The following is a 22,322-nucleotide window of genomic DNA, read 5'->3' as shown; positions in this document are numbered from 1 at the left end:
CATGCAGTGCTCAGCTCTTTCCGGATTGCGAGGCCTTGCAGAAACATAGGGACACACAGCTGGAAGGGACCTCAAGGGACATCTAGTCCAACCCCATGCACAACGCAGGATATTCACAACTCCCCCACCCCCCCAGTGACTCCTGCTGTATTCACAGAGGAAGGCAAAAAATCTTAAGGAACCCTGGTCAATTTGGCATGGAGGAAAATTCTATCCTGACCCGAAAGTAGCGTTTGCCCTGGGCTTGTAAGAAAGGGCCATGAGAGCCAAGCATTGACTCCTCCCTCCCTCCCGTGATCTGCCTAAGTTAAGAATCAGCATTGTAGTCAATGCTCCTGGGTGACTGTAGGCCATCTAGCCTCTGCTTAAAAATCTCCAAAGAAGGAGAGCCCAACACCTCCCAAGGAAGCCTGTTTGTTCCACTGAGGAATCGCTCTGTCAGGAAGTTCTTCCTAATGAAGCATCAGAGCTTGAGACTAAAAAGGAGGTAGGCTATGTCAGAATGAATTGCAGCTTCTTTGTTGATTCAAAGTATTTGCATAATCTGTCCCCACCACCACACCCCATAAGTATTTCTTATGTCCATGCTACTAAACCAAGCCTGTCACATTAAAAATACTTCCATCAACTGCAATGAGAACATACAACAGCAATTCACATATTTGTACAGCAGAGTAAGTTAACTCGAGGACTTCCAATGAAACTGATGGACAGTAGATCCAGGATGGACAAAATGAAATACTTTTTTGCATAGTGATTAAAATGTGGAACTTGCTGCCAGAGGATGTAGTGATGGCCCCAGGCATAGATGGGGATCAGACAGTTTCATAGAGGACAGGTCTGTCAGTGGCTACTAGCCAGAGTGACTAAAGGGAACCTCCACATTCAAAGGCGGCAACCTCTGAATACCAACGGCAGGAGGCGGCATCAGCAGGCGGCCTTGGCCTGTATGCCCTGTTTGGCCTTCTAGGGCAACTGGTTGGCCACTGTATGAGACAGGATGCTGGACTAGATGGATCACTATATTTCCCCCCTTTTAATATACAAATCCAATGCCTCTGTGACTGACATAATGCCTTTTTTACTAAGCGACAGGGACCCCAAGGCTACATTGTCAGTGGCAAGATTTGTTTCAGTCCTTATATCTCTCCAACACTAGATATATGCTGCTCAAGATCAATTGATCAAGGAGCTTCTAAGGGATAAAAGGAAAGGAATAGATGGATCATGAGCGTGATCAAGCAGGGCTCTTCTAATGTTCTTAAGTACAGATGCCTCTGCATGGGCTGATTTAGCACCTCTGAGCTAGCTGTAAGGCCAATTTAATGCTGTGCTCTATAATTGAGCCCTGCTCACAAACCAGGGGGGAGCAAGAAAAGACCCTGAACAGAAGAACCAGCTGAGAGGCTCTGAAATTCTTTATTTAGAAACCTAAAACTTAATTTTTTTCTTCCCACTGCAATTTCTCTTTCTGGCCCAACCTCTTCCCCCCTCTTCCAAAGTCTCTCTCTGCTCCAGACTTCTTTGGGGCTTCTACATCTCTGAAGCATCAGCTCTCTGCTTTCTTCTCTTGCTCTATGGTGGGTTTTGGCTGCTCCTCCTCTGGCGTAGGTGAGCTTGGGTCAGAAGTCTGCGTGTCCTTTGCTGGCTCCTCTGGAGAAAGGGCTCCTTGCTTGGCAGTGGTTGGCTTACTGGCAGATCCCTCATCTGAGCTGCTGCTGCTACCTCCTCCTTCCTTGCTCTGTATCTCCTAGGGAGAAACCAGGAAGCGTCAGGAGGCTAAAAACTCCCAGCCCAAACACAACCACCTTCAAACCAGGCAACACTGGACCAAGATGTGTTTACCTGTCTGGGGTTTTATGCCTCCCTTCCTCCAAGGATATATTTTTTAAATTATTTTTCAAAAGAAAGAAAGAAAATATAACAATGGTAGCAAGTCTACATATGAGCATCCATAAAAAGCTTTCCAAATATCTAAAACAGCTACATTAAAGTCCAGTAGCACCTTAGAAAACAAGATTTTTGGGGTATGAGCTTTTAAGAGTCAAAGGTCACATCCCAAAAATCTTGCTGGTCTCTAAGGAGCTACTGGACTGTAAATATCTAAAAATATGTCCACGCATAATTGTTGTCTATATATCATATGTTCAAATATTGATAAGGTTGTCAGGGCCTCAATCCACTGGATTACAGGAGGTGGGCATTTAGTTCTCCGATGTTGTAATATAAGTCTTTTAGCAACAGGGCATGGAGGGTCCATTTTCATAGACCATCTGTTAGCCTCTAGGAGACAGGCAAATAGTTTAAAATCTCCTTTCCTCTAAGGAGATTATGGCCAGCACACACTGTGCTCTTCCTCGTGCCTATTTTATCCTCAAAATAAGTCTGTGAGGTAGGTTAGGCTGAGAGAGTTTGGAAGAGCTCATGTGTACAAGAAGAAGAAGAGTTGGCTTTTATATGCCAATTTTCTCTACCTTTTAAGGAGAATCAAACCATCTTACAATCACCTTACCTTCCTCCCCCCACAACACCTTGTGAGGTAGGTGGGGCTGAGAGAGCTCTAAGAGAACTGTGAGCAGCCCAAGGCCACCCAGCTGACTTCATGTGTAGGAGTGGGGAAGCCAACCCGGTTCTCCAGAGACCACCACTCTTAACCATGACACCACACTGGCTCACTCACACACATAAACTGGCCCACCCAAGTTCCATGGCATGTGGATTTCCCTGCTCCTGTAACCACCAGGCCACAATTATTCTTATACTCTGCGTTTCAAGCTCTATGCATAGTCGGCTCTGGCCACAAGGAAACTAGCCCAGGTATTTACCTGACTTTCCAAGCCAACCCATTTGAACCAAGTATGCACAATATCACCCACTCCTACCAGCAGGGAACACTTGAAATCAAAGACAGAAGCCTGATACTTCTGCAGCTGGGCAGGGAGAGGGTTGATGCCCCTTGACTGGCCCCTTGACTCCCAGCATCTCCAGGAGCACCAGAGCCGTTACCTTTGCAGGCGAAGGCCCCTCCAGACTTGAATCCAGCAGAGAACTATCTGCCCCGAAACTCTCCTCTTCCTCCTGCATGCTGATGAAGATGGTGGGAGTCTCCACCTCAGGCACTTCCTCGCGGAAGTCCACGGCCTCCTCGGCCGGAAGCGGAGTGGGTGGGGCCGCTGGGCGGGGGGGCTGCTGCTGCTGCTTCAGCTTCTGCTCCTCTTCCAGCTGGCGCTTGAGGGCCTTTTCCTGGGCCAAGCGCAGAGCAATCATATCCTGAGACACTCGAGGCAGGAGGGGAAGGGGCTCTGTTTCCTCCTGTGGGGGAATAAGGGACACATTCAGATTCTGTGTAAAGCCCCTCCCGCATGTTGTGGCTTGTTCAGGCATATTGAGGCCCAATGCCCAACTATGAATGTCTGTGGCCCAGTGGTAGAGCACCTGCTTGGCATGCCGAAAATCCCAGGTTCAATCCCCAGCATCTCCAGCAAAAGGATCAGGTGGTAGGTAATGTGAAAGACCTCTGCCTGAGAGCCTTGGAGAGCCACTGTCAGTCAGAGTAAACAAAATGGACCAAGGGTCTGATTCAGTATCAGGCAGATTCACGTGTCCCCAGTTTGAAAGATGCTTCTCCCCTCTCCCCTTTTACTGGTCCTCCATTTCCATCTCCAGTAAGATAACCGTCACTCCTTCCTTTGTGAAGTTTCCCAGGACTTACGGAGATTGCAAAGAAATGGCATCTTCTACAACTGCCAGCAATACCAGGTCTCCGAGTCTGGCCTAGCCCTGCCCACCCACCACATTCTGAAATGAAGCAGATGCTGCAGGTTTACAAAAACTAAGATTCAACTGCATTTTCTTTACAAAAACTCCCATTTGCAAATTCCGGGTTATAAGACCCCTGGACCCTCACAGCAATCTTTCCCCCACTTGTCTTTCCAGCACTCTCCCCCTAACACACAAAATGTGCATGCCTTTATTGCAATGATGCCAGAGGCCCCCTGCGGTACTCCAACCTCTCTCTCTCTCCTCAGCCCCTTGCTGCTCCTGGGTGGGGCAGTGCCCCTCACTTCCTCCAGCAGCTGTGGGTCTTTCCCTTCCAGGTCTTGTTTGCCGCTGGCTTCCAGGATGGCCATCGTGGAGTTGGGGACGTGGGCTTGCTGGGGGAGGAAAAGCAGAGGGCTGAGAGCGCCAGCCTCATTACAGATGTTGAGATCAGCACTGCCACAAAAGGCACCTACTCCCGCTGGGCAAGGAGGCACCAAGTAATGGTTGCGATCTGAGTGGCATTTCCTCTCCCTCTTAAATCCCTCCCTCCGTTCCACTCTGGACACTGTGCTTGAGTGGTGGTGGCAGCAAGTGCCATCAAGCTGCAGCTGACTTAGGGCTACCCCTTAGGGTTTTCAAGGCAAGAGAGGTCCAGAGGTAGTTTGCCATTGCCTGCCTTGACCCTGGACTTCCTTGGCGGTCTCCCATCTAAGTAGTAACCAGGGCTGACCCTGCTTAGTTTCTGAATCGGCCAGAGCAAGTTCCCAAAATAAGAGTTAACATGAGTGAGTCTGAGTTCATGTGATTTGACAACTCTTCCATTACAAAAACAAAAGAGGGTTACCTGTGGTCTTGATACAGGATGATTTTCATAACCCTGAGAATCAATCAATCTTCCATTCCTAGCCAGGAACATGTTTGCTATTATGGGGCTGCTAAGTGGGAATTTGTACATGACAAGGACCTATGGGGTCTTCTGTGCACAGACATATTGCAGCTCCTACAGGAGCCAGACTGAGGAATCAAGGGTGGTGAGCAGGTGCCGTTGTCTCAGCGACTGTCTGCACCGGTCCTTTACTAGTCTCCGCAGAAGTGAATGAATGGCAACCACTTGTTTATATGGGAGAAAGCAAAGTGCTCAGTGACATTGTTGGGATGGGGGCTCCCTGGTGATCCCACTGATTGTTCCTGTTTGCACAGCACAGCCCTTTCACCTGCAGAGTCGTGTCCTGGACTGTGTGTCTTGGCCACAACAGAATGAGACAGAATTTGGGGAACAGGCTTTTAGCACTATTCGTATAGTTAAATCGTAAAGAGAGGGAGGGGCTTGTGCCAATCACAAAAGCAGCATTATGAGGCCAAGTTACAGACAAAGCTGCGACCTGCTCCTGGAAAAGGAGATGAGGCAACTGGCCTCCTCAAGCCCCTAAAAACTATCCTGGGAGGGTATTTCCCTGATATCATCCGCAGAAGGTGGTGGCCAGGGATGAACTACTCCCAAGTTGAATGCTAAGAGCAGATGCTGCTCCAAGTCTGCCATGGTCTACACCTTTGTGGACAATCCTGGTTTCATTTTGCTTTAAGTGCCTTTACACTCTGCACCCTGGAAGACTACCCTCTCTGTGGTTTCCGCAGCATCTTGGCCTGTACCTGGTGCGGGGTGAAGGAGCGGACGTGAGCCAGCAGAGGCTCCCGCAGCTCCGGGCATTTCTCAAAGACGGCATTGAGCTGCTGAGGCGGCAACTGGAGGATGACCTGGAAGGACTGGGGCTTGGTCCGCTGGCAGCACTTGATGAAGCCCTCCCACACCTTGGGGTACTTCCACACCTGGAGAGGGAAGCAGAGAGGTGAAACATTGTATCCCTGCTCAGAGCCTCCCCCTTTCCAGCCCATCCCAAAACCCCCCCCTCGTATAAAAACTGCCTTGCACGATTAGTCCAAAGCCTGTCTAGTCCATGCATACCTTTCCAGCAGCGGACAGCCAAGGAAACAGCACTTCCTTGTGTTTGGTACTCAAAGGTAGGCAGTCTCTGAACATGGAGGTTCCAGTCAGCTGTCAAAGCTATTTTTATTTCATTTATCATCTGCCTTTCTCGTTGAGGCTAATAGCCACTGATATGAAGCCAGAGCAGTTAGCGTGGAGACTGTGAACACGGGAGACCCAACTTAAATGCCCACCCAACCATGAAGCTTGCCAGTTTTTGTCCATGGGCCAGCCACACACTTTCAACCTACCAGGGCTGCTGTGCAGATAAAGTGGAGCAAAGGCGAACTAGTGATGCCTCAGAGGAAGGACGAGATTAAAATGTGATACAGGCTTTGTCCAACTGTTTTTTAAAAGCTACTGAAACTCAGCGCCCACCGCTTCTTGGGCAGCGATCCCCACCTGCCACTCTCTGAAGACAAGCGAGACACAAGCCTGTTCTATCTCGCAAAACATTCCCTTCTGGAAGACTGTCAGTGTTGCTCAGGAGGGCTCATCTCTGCTGTGTGAGAGAGCCTGTGCTGGGTGGGCAGGCAGCAACGGCTGCAAGAAACAGGGCCCCACCCAGCCCCCTCCCCCACCTGCTTCAAGATGAGGCGGGAAAGGATGTTCATGACGAAGCCGCCGAGGCGCGGGTACATGGTCAGCGACTGGATCACCGTCCGCATGAGGAGCATGGGCAGAGGGTTCTGCTCCATCAACTGCTGCATCACCACGGCCAGCACCTCCGATGTGTAGACGTTGCGCTCAGCAAAGCACAGGTTGGTGGCTGTGGAAAGGGGAACGGGCAAGGTTGGTCGCTGGACAAGACGAGGGGGCTAAAAACAACAGCCACAAGGTGGGAAAGAGATGCCAGAGATTAATCTCCATTTCGCCAGCCAATTAGGGAGAAAAAGGATTCTGAAGTCCTTACACTAAGTGAATGTAGGAACTCTAACCCCTGTGCCATCCCCAAACGACAACCAACTGCCAACCGAGAAATGAGAATTTCTTCCATGGATGTAGCTTTGGGGACAATACCGGTGGCAGAATACAATATGTGGAGTTTCTCTTTGCAGCCACGGAATACAGAAATGTTGGATATACAAAACAACAGGCCTTGGAACGGGCCAGTTGATTCCATTCTGTGGAGGACAATTCCAGCCTTCATCTCTGGAACGCTTTGTAGCGTCTGTGTCTGCCAGCCAAGTGAGGGGTGCACCTCCTTTAAAGGCAGCCAAGTGAGGGGCGCACCTCCTTTAAAGGCAGCCTTACCTTTGATGATGGACTTCATGTCACACTTGGTGGAGTCTATGTTGTGGAGGGCGATCAACAACTCTCCAGGATTCAGCGGAGAAACCGCCGAGTTGCCTTCACCTGTTGGCAAGGGAGAACCATCACTGTGGGCAACCGCCAGGCACCTACCCTCTTAGGAGGCCGGCCCAACTGTTCGGCTGATCACCTCCAAAACCACTTGACAGTCTCTTCCCCCTCCTCTCCTCCCCACCTGGCGATCCCTTCCCTGGCAGATCCGCCAGCCACCACCTTGCACAACCCAGGGTCCGGTTGCAGCTGGGCCCCCTACCATGCTGGGTTCCCAACAAGCGGTTGAAAACCTCTTTCACGACAATGGGATTCAGCTTGATGAGCTTCGGCAGAGCCTGGATCACCTCTTTCTGCAAGGGGGAAGCAGAGAAGGAACTCAGATTTGTTTGTTTCAGATGGTGGCCGTGCTGGTCTGCTGTAGAGGAGCTAGATTTGAGTCCAGGAGCACTTTACAGACCAACACGGTGTTTTTTTTTTGGTGTGGGAGGGTATGAGGCTACCCCAAAACAGAGAGCAAAGGCAGGCAAAGCCTAAAAACATGCAGAGGAAAATAAGTAACTTTTTTTTAAAAAAAAGAGTATAAATCCCCGATGCGTTTTGAGATCTTCTGGTGGGGAACTGTGAGATCCATACATACAAATGTTTCTTTGTAATGTGGAGGAGTTCAACACACTTGCGTGTTTGGAAGTGATAACCAGCTGAACAAAAGCTAAAGGGCTGCAGATCAGAAGCCAGCCTTATTGCTGGCCCTCCAAAATGGGTACCTTTTCCAAGCCATTGAGGACAGGGATAAGGAATCGGACATCTGGGAGCCTCTTGTGGTACAGGTCGCGAACACGCTTCACCAGCTCCGGAGATGGGGGAACTGGGTAAGGAAAAACAGATGAGACTACACGGTTAGAACCTCAGCCACCACTGGGTGCCTCCAAATTCTAGTTTTTGTTTTTTAAAGGTCTCTTTCTAGCCACTTTCTCTGCACTATAGAATTCCCACTGCTCGGCTCAGGCAGCTCCCAAGAATTCAGTGAAGCCCCAGTGCAGCCCCAGACCCAAAGCCCTGCGGTCTCTTCCAAAAAAGAGGGCTTCCACGGGGCTGCCACCCCATGGGAAGCGCTACGAAGGAGACACAGAGAGGCTCCTCCTACCTTTATCGGTTAGGCTGTGCAGGCAGCGGGTCACCAGGGTCTCTGCCCCCTTGGGGCAATTTTCAACCAGAAGCAGCAGCTCTGGGGAATTCATTCCCATCCCACGGATCTGGAGGCCATTTGGGAGAGAGGAGCCAAGAAAGTCAATGAGAAAGGGGTGGGTGGGGTAAAACACAGACCCAGCTGGACAGAACCTGGAGAACGGGGAGCCACAGGGAAGTAGGACACCCCCCCACACACACACACACACACAACTCACCGGCTGCTCGATAACCCTGAGGACGGTGCGCTTTATGTCGGCGATGGCCTCGGTGTATACAGATGCCAGTTCGTGTATCAGCTTGTGATTCTGGGGGAGGAGGGCCAGGTAGAGATAGAGACATTGCTTGATGGTCTCCTCTGTCCAAGGGGCAGCCACCTCTGCAAGGCAACAGAAGGTTGGGAAGGATGGTGGCAACCAGGCAACCGAGAGCTCAGAAGAAAGGAGGAAAGCATTCCTGGGGCAGAACCCACACAGCCCCACCCCAATTTTAAAACACCTGCTAGTATTTCCATCCCATTTAAGCCGATCCACGCTTGCAGGAGACTGAAGAAAAAGCTTCATCTCCCAGCAGCAGAAAGAAACAAGCATGCAATGCTAGTCTATTAGTTCTTGCACATTTGGAAGAAAGCAAGGAAGATAGCTGGACATTTAATCAGCGATTCCAATATCATGAACGAGCATTTGAGCTCTCTCCCCTCCAATCTCTTCATGAAGCCATGATTGAAGATACCCTAAGTTTAGATCTTCAACCCACCCACAAATTCAGACATCTTAAGAAACTGAGGTTTGATTTTTGCTCACAAACTGGGACGCTAAATCAATCCTAACTTCAGACATCACAAACAAACAGAATTAAGACTTCTTAAACTAACAAGTCCTTCAGTCTGGCTCCATGAATGAACTCGAGCAGAGCAGAAGAGAAGTCTAAGGAAGGACAGTTTTGTACCTACGTGGGAGGACGGGGGGGAAGTATACGTAATCACTTACAGTGTCTCAATGTAGGGAGCAATGTCATGTGTGAAGTTTTCTGCCCCAACAGTAGAGGAGGGATGGTTGAACTTTGGAGCATCCCACAATTATTTCTGGCCAGGGTCCCCCAAACCACCAGCCTCGATAGTCACCTGTGTCTTTGTCCGCTCCAAAAAGGACCGAGGGAGGGTTGGGATGCACCAGGAGCTGCAAATAATTCAGTGCAAACTTCTCCACATACTCCCGCAGCTGGTCCTTCTCGTACATCCGCTTGATGAAGAGCAGCGCCTGCTGGCGGACCTGAGATTCAGGCAGAGACGGCTTTCATCAGGGTGTTTTACAGTGCAGGAGAAAGTTTAAAGGAAAATCCCAGAATGGAAGGGGGAGATCTAAATTTGGTTTACTTCTCACCGTGAGCATATTGAACACACAAAGCTGCCTTAGAATCAGATCATCGGTCCATCAAGGTTAATACTGACTACTCAGACTAGCAGCGGCTCTCCAGGGTCTCAGGTAAAGATCTCTCACATCACCTACTACCCAGTCCTTTCACCTGGAGATGCCAGGGATTGAATCTAGGACTTTCTGCAATGCAAGCAGGTACTGTACCACTGAGCCATGGCCCCTCCCCTGTATTCCATTGGTGAATATCGATAGGAGCGGGAGAAGAAGCAACAGAGAAAAGAAAACAACAGAATTGGAAGGGAATAACTTCCCAGAAAAGCCAGAAGAATAAATATAGAGATCAAAGGATTTATGTCAAGTCTCAAGTGGAGGGGCTGAAGCTCAAGAGCCCATATTTGTCAGTGCAAAAGTTCCTCAGTTCAATCCCAGCATCTGCACTTTAGAAGGAGATCTCTAGGAACAGGCTGCAGAAGACCCCTTTTGCCAGTCTGAATGACAGTACAGGCTCAATGGAGCATCCGTCCAAGTCAGTCCAAGGCAGCTTCATATCTACAGGACCGTCTCTCCTGGTATACCCCCCAGAGAGCTTTACGCTCTATGAATAATAACTTGCTGGTGGTCCCCGGCCCGAGGAGTGCGCGGCTGTCCTTGCCAAGGGACAGGGCTTTTTTGCCTCTGGCCCCAGCCTGGTGGAATTCCCTTCTGAGTAACATCAGGGCCCTGTGGGGCCTTAAAGAGTTCTGCAGAGCCTGCAAAACAGAACTTTTACACCAGGCCTACAACTGAGGACAGCCGCAAAGTTTTTACACTGGGGCTGGCCTCCCCCGCAACTTCTGCTTACTTATGGGGCTTTAGCTGCTCGACCGGGTCTTCTATGCAAATATCATCTTGATATTTATAGCTGTTTTAGGATTACTGTTGTTTTAGTTGAAGTTTTATGGTTTTATATTGTTTTAAATGTTGTTACCCCCACCCCCCTGAGCCTGGCCTGGCTGGGAATGAGGGTAGGCTATAAATCCAAATAAATAAATAAATGCACAATATGCGTCCAAATTCTTTACTGCCACCCAACTGAATAGGGATGCAGCAATCCAGCATATGATGAAATCAGACTGTAGCCCCCCTTAACAGCAAAACGTCAAGAAGCGATTCGCACAGTGTTGGTCAGTCAAACTAGTTTGTGACACATCTACCAGGTTATGCGGCAAACGACCTCGCTTGGGCCCTGAAGCCATGGCACGCTGCGGCACGAGACAGGTAGGTTTAAAGCCTCACCTTGTCCTTCTCATGAGAGCTGAGGTCTAAAAGGACGTGCAGATACTGGAACTGTCGAGATGGGCGCTTAAAGATCAGGTCTCGAAGAGTTGACATGCCCAGGTATGTCCGGCTCTGCAAGGGAATCACAAGAACCTCTGACCACATGCAGGGCTTTGCAATCAAATAATGTTCCCATGGAAGCTGCAGGCTCTGAGGGAGCCACAGATTAAATTCAACCTGTAGCAGAACAAAGGGCCTTCCACAAAATCATAAATATCTAATGTGCCAGGGGTGTGTGCCGGGCCTGGTCACCCTGAAATGCCTCGATTTCACTGCAGCAGCACTTAGTCTCTGCTTCCCTGCAAACTCCCAGGACTGCAGCAGTCATTCTAATGCAGAACCCCAACACACCGCCTTCTCAGGGACAGACCTCATCTTCGCAGTATTTCCGGATCACCTCCAGGGCACTCTCCGTGATCAGCGGGGCCTCCAGGACCACTTTGGTGAATATCCTGTGAGGTGTAAAACCAAAGAGGCAGGAATGAAAACACATAGCAACAATTTGAAACAGTTGGGACAGGAGGTCAAAATCTTTGACCAAGTGGGATCAACTTTTTAAAGCCAACTGAACAGTAAACTTTTATTTACTTTTTTTTTTAAGCACACATGCTTATAGAAACACACATGCTTCCATCTTGGAAGAGACATTTCTCCTTCTTTCTTAAACAGGGGAAGGAGTGCCTCTTCTAAGAGAGAGTCTGCTGCAAAGCAGGTGTTTTGTCTAAAAAACGTTAGCATGCTTTTTTCTTCAGAATTGTTAGTCTTCTTCACATGCAAGTGTTCTCACTTTAAACTAAAATTAATCAATGGGGCATCAGCGCCAATTTAAATTTTATTTAATTTTTTTGCACATTTGGGTTCATGACATTTCTCATGCCTTGCTCCAGCGTGCCCTTCACCCCCTAGTGCAAGTAGAATTTCTGCCCATAGGCCTGGCCTGTATGATCTCTAGGCAGAGACTGCAGTTCTGTGTTCTTTCCAGTCCCTGGAATGATTGTCAGTGCTAGCTAATTTATTTGGGGGGGGGGGGTGGCAGTGCTGAGCCTTAGCCTGGATTCTATTTTTGGAGGGACTGCGGCTTAGCAGGTATCAGGCAACTGCATATTTTCGGATCCAGAGGAAGGGCTGTAGTTCAGCTCACGTTTTGTATACTGACGGTCCTACATCTAGTCCCACTTAAATGAGATTGAGTAGCAGGCATTGGGAAAGAGCTTTCTCTGCCAGACAACCTGGAGTTGCTGCTGCCAGAATACTCTATATGGAACTAGAGAGACCAACAGTCCAACTTCATAGGAGGCTGCGGCTCAGTGGTAGAGCCTTTGAACGTGGAAGGTAGGTTCAATCCTCGACATCTCCAGTTTTACAAGGCTCAGGAAGGAGGGGATGTGAAAGATCCTCTTCTGCCTGAAACCCTGGCGAGCAGCTGTCAGTCAGAGCAGACAATACAGACCTTGATGGACCAAGGGTCTGATTAAGTCCAAGGCAGCTTCATGTGTTAGGCGTCTTCCTATATTTCATTTCAGGGGAGGGCCTCAGTTCTTGCTATGATTTTGCCTGTCAAGCCCAGCTATAGGTGTAGGTAAAGACTTTGAAGGGCTTCTGCCAATCAGAGCAGACAGTAGTGGCCTAGAGGGACCGGTGGGTTTCATGAGCTATAAAGCAGAGTCATACGCTCCCATATTTTCCTAGGGCAGCTTCTATCCACCAAGCAAAAGGGAGGTTAGAAAAGAAAGACCAATGGGAACCTTCCTACCCCAACCCCTCTCCTCCCCACACAGTGCCATGCCCACCCATCCTTTTGGTCTGGCTTCTCCTGCAGCCCAGAGAGCAGGCCGATGAGACACTCGTCATAGTTGTTGAGGGAGCCGGAGGGGTAGTTCGTAAGGTAGGCGTTGTACTCCTGGTACAGCCAGGCGAAGGCCAGGTCTAGCCGGTTGCGGATGTCGTCCAGGATGAAGGAGAGCACCTCGCTCTTCAGGGGAACCTCGAACTGGGTCACCAGGGACGAGAGGATCTTCACTCGTGCCTGCAGGAAGAGGAGAGGAGCAAGGAAGTGGCTACAGCAATCCCAACCAGGTGCCCGCAAAAAGGGACGTTTCAGATTGCTTACATGGGCTGCACCGCTGCAGGCCACGGCCTTCTCAGAGCGCAGGATCCGCTTCACAGCTGCCAGCTTCAGATTTTCCATCTGTGCATCCGCCAGAGGCTTGATCACATCACTCAGGCGGAAAATTTTCTTGCGGCCACTAGCACCCGCCAGTCTGAAAAGAAGGCAGCAGAAAGGTCAGCCTCTGAAGACTGACTAGTACTGCCAAGAAAGCGGAAATAGCAAAGGACACAGCCTAATACGTAGGCCCCTAACATGGTGCCTCTGGCACCCACCAACACCTCTCCTGGCACCAGCCAAGTTTTTAGAAAGTGGGCGGGGCCGTGTGGGGCTCTGGCCCAGCAAGGCTTCTGATTGGTCATTGGAGATTTGTCTGTGCAGATTTTTTAAAAATTGCTTTGGCAGCAGTTGCCATCATAGCACGAGGACCTGCCCTGTGTGGTTGGAGGTCAGCTGCAGCGGCCATCTTGTGGCTGTGCCTGCCACGCTGTGTGTCAGAATTCCAAAGGTGCCCACGGGCTCAACAAGATTGGGGACCCCTGACCTAACAAGTCCAGAGAACTTCTGCCCAGTGGGAGCAGAAGGTATATGGATACTTGGGGGGGGGGGTGATGAAATCAGGAATCCCGCCCACATTTGACTGCTCCTAGCAATTGCCCTTATTGTGAGCTCCAAGCTGGGAGCGCAGCCGGAGTCAAGGTTGAGTAGCTCAGCAGTTTGTTATGATGGCCCGGCCGATAGCTGTAATCTTTCATGGGAACCAGAGTCAGCCTGGTGTCTAACGGTGCCTTTCTGATGTATAACGGATGTATATGTTTCAATCTGCCCGCCTTTCCCCACTTGAGTCCTCGTCCCTTTTGCTGTAAGTTGCTGCCTTTCATCTTATCCTTCCCAAATAAATGGCTTCTTAGACAACTCTGTTTGGATGTTCTGTTGTTTGGGATTTGACAGGTGGACTCAGACCTTACACTTATGCAGCCCCGCTGGGGGCTTCAAGCCTGAGGCTGTACTAACGGAACTCACCTTCCCCTCTCAAAGGACAGACTCTCACCTGGGCTGGGTGGTGGGGATGATTGGTTCCGGACGCCTTTTGGCCTGTGGCGCCCCCAACTCTATGAGACTGGAGGCAGCAGAGCCCTGGGCCCCCACCACCGAGATGGCCTGGCCTCGGTTGATAGCAGACAAGCGCCTCTTGATCAACACACTTTCTGGCTTCAAGAATTTTTCTTCCTTGAGCTCTTCCTTGGCCTGTTTGATCTGCTCCACACCTATAGGACAGGAAAAGAGTTCTTCTTTGCCAAGAGAAACCCCCACACAGTCACCAGCATGGGAGAAAAATAGCCATCCACCTGTGTTTATGGAATAGTTTTTAACCCCCCCCCCCGACACAGCGTCACCAGTGTCAAACGTTTTTTCACTGGCCAGTGACAAAGAAAAACTAGCAAGCAAGATGCATAAAACCAGAGGTTGGGGCTACCAGCAGAAGCCCGTGGCAACTTTCCCGGAGTGCCAGTCGCAGACGTACCTGGCCCCAACCCAGCAGCGGTCATCTGAGTGGCCATGAGCCGGGCAAGGTGCTTGATCTGGACCTCTGTGCCAGCTGACTCCACCGGAGTATAGGTAGCTTGGAAAGAAGCGGGCATGTTCTCTGGCAGGTAAACCATGCTGATGAGCACCTGTGGGCAGCAAGGAAGAGGAGTTGGGAGGGCGCGGGACAGCATCGCTCGGAAGGACCAGGCTTGCCCAAGAGCCCCCTCAGATCAAACAGGAAGATTCTCTCCTCCACCTTCAGAATTCCAGACCATTTCTGCTTCCAGCAGAATCCCTGAGCAAAGACAATGGCAAGCTGCTCTCCCAGCTGCCGGATACTCACCAGGTTAGCCACGTTATCCGGAGTCAGAAGGGGCTGCAGAAACTCCGCTGTTATGTCAGTGTCCGACTGTGCGCTGGTTTGGATGGAGGGCTTCTGGGCTGGGACCGCCACTTGCTCCAGGTCCTTATCCTCGTCATCCTCCCCGAGAGGTGGCTCTGCAGAAGGATGAGAGGCAGCAGGGTGCACCAGGGGCTTATGATTGCTTCGTGAGCAATCCCTTGTCACCCAAACACAAATCCCAAATACCCTTCCCTCGCCTCCTCACCAGTCTTCATCTTCTTGGAGGCTGGGTCACTATCGTCCCGTGGACGCTTGCGAAGCTCCTTCAGGTTGGGCATGTTGCGGGCGATCTCGGCCTGCTGCGTGCCCAGGTCCATCAGCAAAGTGGTGATCTGGGCCTGGAACTCCACGGAGGCCGGGTGCTTCAGAACACTCAGCAGGTGGAGCTTGAGGTTCTTCCGCACGCTGCTGACCTGGGACTTGGCCAGTGTCGGAGGGAGATTGGCTGTTAGGAAAGGACAGCACAAAAGGCACTGCAAGCCATCCCAAAGCAGTGAAAATTCAGGAGGAGCCGTGGCTCAGGGGCAGAGCATTTGCTGTGCAGGTTCAATCCCTGGCATCTCCATTTTATAGGATGAGATGGAAGGTGATGTGAAAGACCTGCCTGAGACTCCGGAAAGCCACTGCCAGTCAGAGTAGACAATACTGACCTTGAATGACGAATGGTCTGATTCAGTATACAGCGGCTTCATGTGTTCACAACGCCCAACTCAGAAGCTGCTCATTCTTGTTCCAGAAGGGGTAGCCACAATAATTTGTTGCCACAACATACACCTTAAAGACTTAACAGGCTCACTGCAGCAGAAGCTTTTGTGGATTAGAACCCACTTCCCCAGGAGTGCTTTATCGAAGTCAACTTGGAAGACTTTAAGAGGGGAGTGGACATATTCATGGAGGAAAGGGGTATTCATGGCTATTAGTTAAAATGGATACTAGTCATGCTGCATACCTATTCTCTCTAGTATCAGAGGAGCAGGCCTATTATATTAGGTGCTGTGGAACACAGGCAGGATGGTGCTGCTGCAGTCGTCTTGTTAGTGGCTTCCTAGAGGCACCTGGTTGGCTACTGTGTGAACAGACTGCTGGACTAGATGGACCTTGGTCTGATCCAGCAGGGCCTTTCTTATGTTCTTATGAAGTCATCTCACACACACAAAGCCTTATACTGACTCAGACCCTTGGCCCATCAAGGTCAGGGTTGTCTAGTCAGACTGGAAGTGGCTCTCCAGGGTCTCAGGCAGAGGTCTTTCGTATCACCTACCACCTTGTCCTTTTAACTCAGGGATGGGGAACCTCAGGCCCGGGGGCTGTATGCAGCCCCCGAGGACATTTTTTGTGGCCCTCGGTAGCTCCGGGGTTGAATATATAAATACAGAGCTAAAATTTACTCAGTCAGGTCTGATTGTAAATGTATAGCATAGAGATATGGTGCAGGGTGAATTAAGCATATTTGAGAATCATTTAGAACAATGTAAAAAGCAGGGGTCCCCAACCTTTTTGAGCCTGTGGGCACCTCTGGAACTCTGACGCAGGGTGGTGGACGCAATCACTAAATGGCTGCCACAGAAGGTGGAGCCAACCACAAAATCTCAGGGAGCACAATTATCTCTCTCTCTAATAGTATCTCTGAGCCCCGTGGCGCAGAACGGTAAGCTGCAGTACTGCAGTCCAAGCTCTGCTCACGACCTGAGTTCAATCCCGACGGGAGTCAGTTTCAGGTAGCCGGCTCAAGGTTGACTCAGCCTTCCATCCTTCTGCGGTTGGTAGAATGAGTACCCAGCTTGCTGGTGGTAAAGGAAAGACAACTGGGGAAGGCACTAGCAAACCACCCCATAAAACAAAGTCTGCCTAGTAAATGTTGGGATGTGACATCACCCCGTGGGTCAGGAATGACCCGGTGCTTGCACAGGGGACCTTTACTTACTTAATAGTATCTCTTCAACATTTCAGGCAGAAGCTCTGTTTGACAGGTTGCCTTTTAATCTGCAGAGCCAATCATAAGCCCTGCTGGACAAAAGCCCAACCTAGCCCCGTCCACTTCCTAAAAGCACTTGGCAAGCACCAGGAAAGTTATTGGTGAGTGCCATGGCGTCCTGCTGTAATGGTTACTCTTTTTTCAGTTATTACTTCACGCTGTAATATTTGCTTGCTCTCCAGAAATTAAACTAAAAATCAGACATCCGTCCAGATTCCAGCCACAGCAAGGGCCATTTGCTTACCGTGCAGAGTCTCGTAGGCCTGGATCACTTCCGACATAAACATGGGCCGCTGGCGGGCGATGGAGGCCAGGGAGCCCAGCGCCGCCGTCAGGTTGATGCTAGAGATGGCCGGGTGCACCATGAACTTTAGGAGCTGCTCCAGCGCCATCTTTCCCTCTTCCCACAGGAAGTCTGAAGGACACCACAGAAGAGGTGGAGGAAAGAAATCAAGACAATGGACTGGGCCGTCCTCGTAAATAAAGTCTACAGACATTACTAGACTTGCAGAAGGTTTCCTAGCCTGGAGCCCATCCACATTAGTCATCTGTGGCCTTCCCGGAAAGGGGGGAGTTGTAAGAGAGAATCGGTTAGTGAAAAGCTTCATGGATAGGGAGTGATCGTCACCCATTACAGGTAGCAATGCCAGTGGCCTATTACACGGTTGGTTCAGACTGCTCGTGCTCTAGGCAGGGCTTGTTACAGGCTCTCTCCCTGTGCTAAGTATCTTGTTAGCTGTCACGTGAAAAGGAAGAAGAGCTACCTTCTGAGCCATGCAGCTAGCAGCAGAGCCCCCCCACCCGGCATCTTCTGCATGCAGAAGTGTGCAGAAGCAGTACCAAACAGTGCCTGCTGTGCCAGCAGGATGCCTTCTCCCTACGCACACCACCATCTCTCCCCCTGTTGCTTCCTGACAGCTCTGTTTCTTCACAAGAGAGGAGGGGCTTTTTGCTTTTGCCTGGCCCACGTGGCTTGGATTGCTTGAATTATGCCTTTGGCCTTTCTGCGCTTACTCTTCAAGGCTGAGCACATAAGGCATGGATCCCCAACTCTGTTGAGCTTGTGGGCACTTTTGGAATTTCGAGAAAGAGCAACAGGCGCCACCACACAACGGGAGGACCGATCACAAAAAGAGACGGGCTGTTTGCTTTGTGGGAAGAGATGCTGTTTGGTTTCCATTTCCAAACAAAGGGCAAGGCTGAATAAAGAGGCTGCCAAGCCCAGAAACACAAGAAAGGTGGTCTCTGTGGCCGCCACTATGATGCTGGGCCTGCCCAGGATGAGGTTGGTGCTTTGCTAGTCAGGCAGTGCAATCTGAGGCTCCCGGGTTTTTCTGTTTCATTTAAGACGCTTTGGATTTTAGAACCAAGCAACAAATGGCCACATGAAGGCACACATGCTGGCACCACATTGGGGAAAGCTGGTTATAGGGGGTTGCCAGAAGGTAAAGGGGGGGTACTGGACAGACAATCCCTGAGCAAGAGCTTGAGGCTGGCAGGCACACTGGTCTCTTCCAGTTGTATAGTTCCTGCCTAAGACAAAATTGGTGTTCTCCCCCACCAGCTCTATAGTACCCATACTCTAATGCAGGGGTCCCCAACTTTTTTGATCCTGTAGGCACCTTGAAATTCTGACACAAGGGGCGTGGGTGCAACTGCAAAACGGCTGCCCCGGGACACAAACAAAAGAAGCCCAAATACAGAGGAAAAGAGCAGGACTTTGGAAAAATTGCACTGTGAAAAAGGAATGCGTGAGAAAATAAAACCAACACTATAGGATGGCAATGTTGATTTAATCTGCACAGCCAATCAGATCTCATTTGGCCAATCAGAAGCCCTGTTGGGCAGGAGCTCCACCTGCCCCCCCACTTTTAAAAAACATTTGGCAGGTGCCATGGCGCCCTTGGGCACCATGTTGGGGACCCCTGCCCTAGTTTAATTCAGATTAATTCAGCCTGGACACCAGGGCAGTGGGCTACAAGTGCTGCTCCCTAGATTCACCCCTCCCCCGCCGCTCTCCGCCTCCTCACTGTATTTGATGTAGGGGTGATCTTTGGGGACCCGGTCGAGGCTGATGTCATTCTCGTGACGCTTGGGCACCTCCGAGTCGGGCATGCGGGGTGAGAGGGTGATGATCAGCCCCTCCACAAACTTGATGGCGTGGGTGCGGATCCCGTCGTTGTCGGAGTCCAGCAGCAGGATGATTTCGCTGGCCATGGCAGACACCATCTCCCAGCAGGCCTCCTGCATGTCGTTGATCCCTCTGGACTTCACCATCCACTGCAGGGCAAGGAAAGGGAGGGATTTGGGAGGGCAGGATCAAGACAGGCAGCAAACCTACGATTTCAGCTTTCTTTAAAATAAGTGATGAAATGTGTGGAATATGTTGCATAATAGTGTTATCTTTGCAGCTTTCCAGTACTTTTCTTCAGATTAAGCCCTTGGAAAAGCCATTTCACTCAACCCGAGTTGCATGCAGAAAATGCCCTTTGCAAGGACGGAGGCCACAAGGGTCGCTCACACGCCACCACAGCTGCCCAGAAGCGGCTCACCTGCAGTGCCACCTTGTACAGCTGGGTCATGGCCAGGATGGCCTTCTTCACCACGTTGACGTTCTCGTCCCGCAGAAGCATGTTCAGGTTGGCAATGAGCTTGAGCAGCAGCTCGGTGTCCCGCTTGCTGGTAGTGAGAGGGCAGAATGGGGAGGGGCGGAGAATGAAGTGGCGTTGTGAACCATCCGGGGTTCACAAACACACTCACCAGTGACAGTCCATTTAATTCTGGTCAGCAAGCCTCTAAAGGGAAAAGCCTCTAACATATTCCACCACCAAGGGGGTGGGGTTAAATGCCACAAATATGTAGAGGCAGAGTGTGCCAGAATACATCAGACTGGCATGTCCAATTTTGGGTTGGAAGGGAGGGCTTGCTGCAAAAACACACAAAGAGAAAAGGTGAAATGTGAATGAGCCATAGTGTAGCCCGTTCAGTGAAGGCCAAGTAAAGAATGGAAGGGAACGTTTGACCGAGTGCCGATCCAGCTTATCTGTTATCTGGATCAGCACTCGGTCAAACGTTCCCTCAGTTCTTTACTTGACCTTCACTGACAGGGCTACACTATGGGACATTCACATTTCACCTTTTCCCTTCTCACACAGCCCCTCCCCACAATTCGTCCCTTGCAGAACACCAAGTGGAAAATGGACACGTATTTTGCCCTCCTGTAGCGATGGAAACAAGGCAGTCTAGCCCCACTGGCTGCCCAGCCCCTGGGACCACCTAGTATGTCATAGTGTGGGGAGGGGCCGTGGCTCAGTGATAGAGCATCTGCTTGGCATGCAGAAGGTCCCAGCTTCAAACCCCAGCATCTCCAGTTAAAGGAATTAGGCAAGTAGGTGATGTGAAAGACCTCTGCCTGAGACCCTGGAGAGCCGCTGCCGGTCTGAGTAGACAAGACTGACTTTGATGGACCGAGGGTCTGATTCAGTAGAAGGCAGCTTCATGTGTCATCACTGAGGCCCCAAAGCAGCGAGGGAGAACTGATTCTGAGGAAGGGCCTTGGCCTTACCAGGCTTCTTCAATGAACCCAATCACAAACTTCCGCACTTCAACAGATTTGTCTGCCTGGAAGGCTATGATCTCCTGCAACACAAGAAGAGCGGGAAAGTCAAGGCCAGCTGCACCCCTGTGAGCTCTCAAGCCTGCCATGACGAGGCAGAGAAGTCCCATTCATTTCTGAACTGGGCCAAACACAAGGAACAGAATCTGGCAGGAACGGGCCGAGACTAGCGGTTGTTCTGAACGCTGCCCTCTTTAGTAATGTTTCACACCTAGGCCAATTAGGTTATTTCTAACATGGGCACACCCATCCCCTCCAAGCAAAACCTGGCGATACTCACATCTAGGAAGTTATCTAGCAACGTGGGGTCCTTGTTTATTATCAACTCCTGGACCTAAGAGAGGAAAGAAAGGAAAAAAAGGGAAGCAAAACTCAGAAGAACACTAATGGCTTATCAGCAGGCTATGCACCATCCTCTGACTTGCAGGAGAGCACTCCAGCTTTTGAGCTTCACCAGTCAGCTCACCAACTTGCTCTGGTACCAGAGTTCTGAACCATCTGCGTTCAGGTGTCATGATAAACCACAGTCTTGTAGACCATCAAGACAAACAATATTTTATTCCTACATATAAGATAGAACACAAAATTTGGTTCCACTAAGGTGCACAAGACTCCAGTTTATTTTTGCTGCGACTGACTTGACACAGCTTCCCCTTTGGATTGATGAACCGTGTTTACCTTAGACCATGGCTGTGCAAATTCTGGTCAGTCTACCAAACATAAGAAACAGATCTTTGTTTACGCAGAAACCCTGATTCGTCTGCTTCATGCCTACACTGGGGCCTGGGCAACAGCAAGAAACAATGCTACTCAGCAAAATGTGACTTGTGGTTTCAGACATCACCATTAGTACAAAACACAGTTAACACAGTAGCTGCAAAAGGAGCCTGATCATGGCAAATAAAGCTCCCATCCAGCACAATGGCTAGTTAAGCGGATGCAGATCTTAGCTCTGCTGCAGAGGATCAATGAACTGGAGACAGCAGGGCTCAAACCCTATCAACACAGTATAGAGGCAGTGATGCCACTCACCTGCTTGAGGATAGTGATTTTAGAGTCATTGCTGATTAAGGCAGCCTGATTGAGCAAATCCACTACCTGTTTTGGTGTTAAACAGGAAAAAAGTCTATGTTAGATATAACACAGGCATTTTCTGGCAAGCCTAACTTGTAAACATATATGGGCAAACGGCTCTAGTACTGGGCACTAGGAAAGTTTTCAACCATGCTGACAAGTCCCAGATCCTTAGTTCAGAGGCCTTCAGGACTCTTACCCTCTCGGAGGTTGTCATAGTGTCTATCCCTGCAGCCTCCTCACCACTAAAAAACTGGGAGGCGATGCTCATGCGAGAGAGGCCAGGGTCTCGCATGCTGCTGCTGCTGCTTGCCATGGCTGCCAAAGCTCAATCTGTTCAGCGGATGGAATCTAGTTGATCAGAGCAGGGCCTAGGAAAGGAGCATGTATGGTGGTTAGAACAAGGCTCAGATGTCCAAAGGGAAAGTCTTTCCTAGTAAAGCTGCATCGGGAAATGACTTGCTCTTCCTAACACACATAAAGCTGCCTTATACTCAATCAAACCCACAAAATCACACAAGGTTGGAAGAGACCACAAGGGCCAGCCAGTCCAACCCCCTGCCATGCAGGATCCCAAAATCAAAGCGCTCCTGACAAGATGGCCATCCAACCTCTGCTTAAAGACCTACAAAGACGGGGACTCCACCACCCTCCAAGGCAGGGCATTCCACCATCAAACCACCCTCAC

At 50.2% G+C, this 22,322-nt stretch overlaps 1 protein-coding gene across 1 annotated transcript; it reads right to left on the bottom strand.

Annotated features, from left to right (window-relative positions):
• Positions 1 to 1,519: 1,519 nt before the first annotated feature.
• SYMPK (symplekin scaffold protein) lies at positions 1,520 to 21,938 on the bottom strand. Its single transcript, XM_056847026.1, has 26 exons — positions 21,834 to 21,938; positions 21,593 to 21,658; positions 20,841 to 20,894; positions 20,510 to 20,583; positions 19,497 to 19,623; positions 18,975 to 19,224; positions 17,189 to 17,359; positions 15,175 to 15,414; positions 14,910 to 15,064; positions 14,562 to 14,712; positions 14,088 to 14,304; positions 13,040 to 13,190; positions 12,720 to 12,955; positions 11,300 to 11,381; positions 10,888 to 11,001; positions 9,360 to 9,507; positions 8,455 to 8,615; positions 8,196 to 8,304; positions 7,816 to 7,916; positions 7,311 to 7,401; positions 7,001 to 7,102; positions 6,328 to 6,515; positions 5,413 to 5,589; positions 4,011 to 4,154; positions 3,007 to 3,312; positions 1,520 to 1,750 (listed from the first exon to the last, which is right to left on the bottom strand). The coding sequence occupies exons 1-26, from the start codon at positions 21,927 to 21,929 to the stop codon at positions 1,550 to 1,552; spliced, it is 3,912 nt and encodes a 1,303-aa protein (XP_056703004.1). The 5' UTR covers positions 21,930 to 21,938; the 3' UTR covers positions 1,520 to 1,549.
• Positions 21,939 to 22,322: the final 384 nt, after the last annotated feature.

The sequence above is a fragment of the Euleptes europaea genome, chromosome 3, assembly GCF_029931775.1.
Source record: "Euleptes europaea isolate rEulEur1 chromosome 3, rEulEur1.hap1, whole genome shotgun sequence".
Classification (NCBI taxonomy): domain Eukaryota; kingdom Metazoa; phylum Chordata; class Lepidosauria; order Squamata; family Sphaerodactylidae; genus Euleptes; species Euleptes europaea.
Note: the sequence above shows the minus strand (reverse complement) of the source record. Positions and strands in the feature narration are given on the sequence as shown.